Source organism: Oncorhynchus masou, chromosome 19, assembly GCF_036934945.1.
Source record: "Oncorhynchus masou masou isolate Uvic2021 chromosome 19, UVic_Omas_1.1, whole genome shotgun sequence".
In the NCBI taxonomy this organism is placed as follows: Eukaryota; Metazoa; Chordata; class Actinopteri; order Salmoniformes; family Salmonidae; genus Oncorhynchus; species Oncorhynchus masou.
In genome coordinates, this window is record NC_088230.1 from 2752345 (window position 1) to 2759844 (window position 7500).

General features: G+C 46.0%; 1 protein-coding gene across 5 annotated transcripts in view; it reads right to left on the reverse strand.

The window, feature by feature from the left end:
- LOC135505715 (1-phosphatidylinositol 4,5-bisphosphate phosphodiesterase beta-1-like) overlaps positions 1-7500 on the reverse strand; it is a 352313-nt gene that overhangs the window by 93970 nt on the left and 250843 nt on the right. For all 5 annotated transcript variants that reach the window (XR_010450312.1, XM_064924778.1, XM_064924779.1 and 2 more), the window contains exons 10-12: positions 3081-3227; positions 1225-1382; positions 264-346 (exon numbers count right to left, since the gene is read on the reverse strand). Coding sequence is in view for 4 of the 5 variants with exons in the window: in XM_064924778.1 (XP_064780850.1) it covers positions 264-346; positions 1225-1382; positions 3081-3227 (388 nt within the window). In the remaining variant the exon portion in view is untranslated. The remainder of the gene's footprint in view (positions 1-263; positions 347-1224; positions 1383-3080; positions 3228-7500) is intronic.

Consider the following 7500-nt stretch of genomic DNA (forward strand, 5'->3'; position numbering starts at 1 on the left):
TTACCATGTAGCTATTAGCTAATGCCCTACCATACGACTGGCTAGCATTAGCATACAGTTAATTAGCGCATGACATAAGAGTGGCGAGCATTAGCATGGCAGTTAAAATGGCACTAACATAACTGGAGACGCACAGAGGTTCAGAATCACAGTGTAAACTGAGGTTAAACAAATGGGAACGTTGGTGGAGTTCATTCATCAAAGACATCAAACAAAGGTCAACTCTGGATAACACACAGAGCCCGTGAGAGTTGTTGACTTACGAGTCCACATGGTTCTCAAAGGAGAGGATGACAGGGAAAGGGGAGGTCTTGAAGGCACACTCTGCTATGGCCTCAATCACTTCCTGTAGACACAGAACAGACAGACAGGGTGTCAGAGCTGGTCAATGACCAATGGGAGCAAAGATCAATGAATGTGATCGCTGATCAGAATTGGTGAGTCTAGTTTCATAGATGTGTGTTGAAACGGCTCAGATTTTCATCAGCTCTTAACTAAATGACCACTGGTCAGGCTAAACCAAAATATAGGAATATTTGAAGTACAATATTGGTATTATACAGCATTTACAGTGATGTGGAGAGCAACTGGTGTAGAGCTTGTTGACTCATTGAACATCTGATAGGGAGTGTTAAGATGAAGTGGTTAAGTGAAATGTACAACTATTTTACAAACACTAATGCATTTAATGCACTTAATAGCTTTACCTCTGTCTCTATCACACACACTTCCCCTAATAGCTTTACCTCTGTCTCTATCACACTCACTTCCCCTACTCTCTCTCTGTCTCTCATTCCCTCTACCACTTACACATTTTTATTTTACTCTCAATCCAACTTCTCTTAGTACTTCAATTAAAGACTAAATTCCTCTCTATCAATCAATCTCTTCTCCACCCTAGGCCTGGCTCCCTCCTTTCCTCCTCTCCTCTCCCTGGGCTTATTCGTTCTTCCCTCTGCTTCTCTCCTCCACCCCTCCGTGCTTCAATTATTCTCTCCTTCCCTCTCTCCTGTTGCTCTCTGCCATACTAAACACCACGCACATCGCTACCTCTGTGTCCCTGTTACTCAAACAATCTGTTGCTCTCTTTCTCTTTCCATCTCTCTCTTCCTCCCTCGCCCCTCTCCCTCCTTCTCTCTTTTGCTCCCTTCTCTCTCTCTCTCTCTCTCTCTCTCTCTCTCTCTCTCTCTCTCTCTTCTATCGCTCTGGTTCCAGACAGTTTACCTTGAAGGAGATTTCAGTTGTCATGGTGAATCCGTGTGTGATGACAGGCTCTTCTTCGGTGGTGCGTCCCTTCCAGCAGTCCAACTCGATACAGCGACACCCTGACAGGAGGACCTGGCGGTACATCTCCACCGACGAGTTACCTGCCAGCTGGCCCGCTACACACACACACACACACACACACACACACACACACACACACACACACACACACACACACACACACACACACACACACACACACATTGCTCTTTCAACAGTTAATAACCACATTCCTTCTGAGATCCTACTGTGTGTCAACACGAGACATTCCCACACATCTCAAGCTCTCATTAAGCACATTAGCCATTAGATTGGGGAAATGGATACGAGCAGCACCGCATTCCACACAGCGGCGCAGCGCACAAGCAGATCTCATCCCCACTTTCTCCATTAACAAAGCAATTATCTCTACATTAGCATCGCATTACCGCCGCGCGGAGACAACAGTGTCACCGCGAGACGCAGGCACATCTGTGTCTGAGTGGATGTGGGTATGTGTGTCTGCATGTCGCACTTCAGGATGCGTCCCTGAGCTCCTCTACAAAAGCAATTTAATCTCTTCCTAAGGAGCGTGAATGGATACACAAACACACACACAAACACAACACAACTTCCTGGTGATTACTGCATCCGCCATTAGAGGAAAGTTAACTTCTAAATGAGTTTCTGCCTTCAGCACGGCATGAAACACACAGTTCTAATAAGAAGGAGACGGATCAGTGTGAAGGAATAATAACGCCACAAGAAAAGAATCAGTAATGACTTATTGGAAATATCCTTGTCTTCCTCTGCCATGGATCAAGCAAACAGCGTTGGGGAGTAGTGAGCTACATGCTGTTCAACTAGTAATGCATCTACATTTTGCAGCAACTTGTTGATAGTTGGATTCAATTCAAATCTTGGTAGTGTTTTGAGTAGTTACTAACTCTATTTGACATGTAGCGATAATGAGAGCCACTACCATTTATTTGCAAAAATAAAATACGTGTGAAGTAGGCATGACCCCCCTCAACCCCAAGTGATTTGTTCTTGCAATTTGTAGTCTATGACATTTCGGATATACACATGAAAAATGTATTTCCCAAAGTAACTTCCGATAAGTAAACAATATCTTCCTCAAGGGTAGCTTTAGTGTAGCTTAACGTCTTCCAGTGTGAAGTAATTGATAGCTTGGTGAACTATATTTTCATAGTATCTTCCCCAGCACTGCAAGCCAAGGTCCCTGTAAAGTTTCTCTGTAACTTCCAGAAATGATTTCTCATCATAACCTAGTTAATTAATGTGTAATACAATAAGACAATGTGTCAATAGGAGAATAAGAAGACGTGACAAGGGAATTAAGAACACATTGTGTATCTCCCTCAATTCATTTTCTCCTTTTCAGTCTTTGACATTAGTCTATCAAAGAAGTAAAATGTTCCTCTGCCGGGAGAAATTTGATTCACGAGAGATTTTCATGCGCAATCCATCTCCCCGGAATACATTTCAATATATGAATAATAATATTTTTTGTAGCTAGAATGTCCTTTTGTAGTTTTGGTTTTCTATTCTTATTGCTGCCACATGCCAGTCTGAAGAAATGTTGAACTCATGAATAAGAATGAAGTCAGTCTCATAGAGAGTGCTGATTGGATAAGCACCTGAGGTACACAGGAGGAGAAGGCCCCCTATTGGCTGATGTTGGAAGACAGGCTTACAGGAAGGTGAAACAGGAAGGTAAAACGTCCTTCAAGCACCGGTGTTAGTAGCAATCAGAGTATTTGAATAAAGAACCTGGAATAAAAGTGTCTGAAGTTTCCAAATAGGCGCCCCACCTGTGAGGTATGTATTGTGGGAGGAGTTGATGAAGTAATGAGACAGCGGTAAGGTCATGTCTTCACTCTGGTCCAGCTTCTCTGGTGGGATGATGCTGTTCTCTTCACTACTCAGATACTTGGCGAAGCCCTCCACTGAGATCTGACCTGTAGGAACACACACACAAACACACAACTTTACAGAGCGTCGCCGGTTGCGCTGTAGCTACTGTAGCTTAGACTCACTGCTCAGATGCTTGGCAAAGCCTACATCTAACCTGCAGGATGACAAGAGGAGCAAAACAACAGAGACAATAGAGAAGTGGAGACACTGGAAGACGACCTCTCAAACCCTGGGTAAAGATGTGTGTCCATCGTGTCAGTTTTGTGGTACAGGGTGTAAGCTGAGTGTTAGGTTGGAGCTAAACTAAGCTAAACCCTGCAGAGTTTAAACTAGGTCCTAATGCTGCTAACAAAAGCCGACAGGCTGAAAAATCTCAAGTGTAAAACCCGGATGGAAAGGTTTCACCACTGACATTATTGGCCATCGACACATTCCCTCAATCAATCAGTGTGTGTGTGTGTGTGTGTGTGTGTGTGTGTGTGTGTGTGTGTGTGTGTGGTTCCCTCAATCAATCCATGTCAACATTAGAGGGCCCCAGTGTGTATGTGTGTGGGTGTACATTAGAGAGCCACAGAGATCAATCTCAGGGACAAAGGCTGCTTCAAACCCTGACCACAAGGGTTGGAGCTATGACACCCACACTGAGTCACCCTACAATCCATACTCTGGTGTTCTTCCAGTGTTTGTTTATGCCTTAAGATGTAAAAAATGAAATATCCATCGTACAACGCAGAGGCAAAGGATGAAGTAATAATTGAGAAGTGCTGTTGGCTTATTGTTTTAAAATCACTCCGAAATCATCTAGAATAGACATTCAGAGAGTGCATTTGCAAGTCAGGTGCTGAGAAGCTTCAAACGCTCCCACTGCCATGACGGACATACTCCCTTCAAATCCAACACATCACACACACGCACACTAAACCCACACACACTAAACCCACACACACTAAACCCACACACACTAAACCCACACACACGCACACTAAACCCACACACACTAAACCCACACACACTAAACCCACACACACTAAACCCACACACACGCACACTAAACCCACACACACTAAACCCACACACACTAAACCCACACACACTAAACCCACACACACCAAACCCACACACACTAAACCCACACACACGCACACTAAACCCACACACACTAAACCCACACACACGCACACTAAACCCACACACACTAAACCCACACACACGCACACTAAACCCACACACACTAAACCCACACACACTAAACCCACACACACGCACACTAAACCCACACACACTAAACCCACACACACGCACACTAAACCCACACACACTAAACCCACACACACGCACACTAAACCCACACACACTAAACCCACACACACTAAACCCACACACACGCACACTAAACCCACACACACTAAACCCACGCACACGCACACTAAACCCACACACACTAAACCCACACACACTAAACCCACACAAACACACACTAAACCCAAACACACTAAACCCACACACACTAAACCCACACAAACGCACACTAAACCCACACACACTAAACCCACACACACACACACTACACCCACACACACTAAACCCACACACACTAAACCCACACACACTAAACCCACGCACACGCACACTAAACCCACACACACTAAACCCACACACACTAAACCCACACAAACACACACTAAACCCACACACACTAAATCCACACACACTAAACCCACACACACTACACCCACACACACTAAACCCACACACACTAAACCCACACACACTAAACCCACACACACTAAACACACACACTAAACCCACACACACTAAACCCACACACACTAAACCCACACAAACACACACTAAACCCACACACACTAAACCCACACACACTAAACCCACACACACTAAACCCACGCACACACACACTAAACCCACACACACTAAACCCACACACACTAAACCCCACACACACACTAAACCCACACACACTAAACCCACACACACGCACACTAAACCCACACTAAACACTAAACCCACACACACTAAACCCACACAAACGCACACTAAACCCACACACACTAAACCCCACACACACTAAAACCCTAACACACACGCACACTAAACCCACACACACTAAACCCACACACACGCACACTAAACCCACACACACTAAACCCACGCACACGCACACTAAACCCACACACACTAAACCCACACACACTAAACCCACACAAATGCACACTAAACCCACACACACTAAACCACACACACGCACACTAAACCCACACACACTAAACCCACACAAACGCACACTAAACCCACACACACTAAACCCACACACACTAAACCCACACACACACACACTAAACCCACACACACTAAACCCACACACACACACTAAACCCACACACACTAAACCCACACACACTAAACCCACACACACGCACACTAAACCCACACACACTAAACCCACGCACACGCACACTAAACCCACACACACTAAACCCACACACACTAAACCCACACAAACGCACACTAAACCCACACACACTAAACCCACACACACTAAACCCACACACACGCACACTAAACCCACACACACTAAACCCACGCACACACACTAAACCCACACACACTAAACCCACACACACTAAACCCACACAAACGCACACTAAACCCACACACACTAAACCCACACACACTAAACCCACACACACGCACACTAAACCCACACACACTAAACCCACGCACACGCACACTAAACCCACACACACTAAACCCACACACACTAAACCCACACAAACGCACACTAAACCCACACACACTAAACCCACACACACTAAACCCACACACACGCACACTAAACCCACACACACTAAACTCACACACACGCACACTAAACCCACACACACTAAACCCACACACACTAAACCCACACACACACACTAAACCCACACGCACACTAAACCCACACACACTAAACCCACACACACGCACACTAAACCCACACACACTAAACCCACACACACTAAACCCACACACACGCACACTAAACCCACACACACTAAACCCCACACACGCACACTAAACCCCACACACTAAACCCACACACACGCACACTAAACCCCCACACACACTAAACCCACACACACTAAACCCACACACACACACACTAAACCCACGCACACTAAACCCACACACACACACACTAAACCCACACACACTAAACCCACACACACTAAACCCACACACACACACACTAAACCAACACACACTAAACCCACACACACACTAAACACTAAACCCACACACACTAAACCCACACACACGCACACTAAACCACACACACACTAAACCCACACACACGCACACTAAACCACACACACACTAAACCCACACACACGCACACTAAAAACCCACACACACGCACACTAAACCCACACACACGCACACTAAACCCACACACACGCACACTAAACCCACACACACGCACACTAAACCCACACACACTAAACCCACACACACGCACACTAAACCCACACACACGCACACTAAACCCACACACACGCACACTAAACCCACACACACACACACTAAACCCACACATACACACACTAAACCCACACACACGCACACTAAACACACACACACACACACTAAACCCACACACATGCACACTAAACCAAAAGTCTTTGACCAATGATCTCTATAGCCAGCGAAATAAACGCTAACATAAGCAGCCAATTAGCCTCTCTTAACCGCACAAGCACCCAGAACTAGCGACTGTTACACACACACACGCACGCACGCACGCACGCACACACACACACACACACACACACACACACACACACACACACACACACAGGCGCACACACATGTACGTGTGCACACGTGTCTCCCTCTGGTACAAACCCCACCTCTGCAGAAACACTGTGGGGGGTAAGCTGATCCTAGATCTGTGCCCTGTGTAATCTCCTCCACCAGCCCGGGGGCTGAGAGGAACGCCTAAATGCTTTCCCTACGGTGAAATAAAACCTGTAAAACAACAACTCCCCTCACAGGTACATTATATGTACAAAAGTAGGTGGACTCCCCTTCAAATTAGTGGATTCGGTTATTTCAGCCAAACCCGTTGCTGACAGGTGTATACAATCGAGCACCTCGCCATGCAATCTCCATAGACAAACATTGGCAGTAGAAAGGGCCTTACTGAAGAGCTCAGTGACTTTCAACGTGGCACCGTCATAGGATGCCACCTTTCCAACAAGTCAGTTTGTCTAATTTCTGCCCTACTAGAGCTGCCCCGGTCAACTGTAAGTGCTG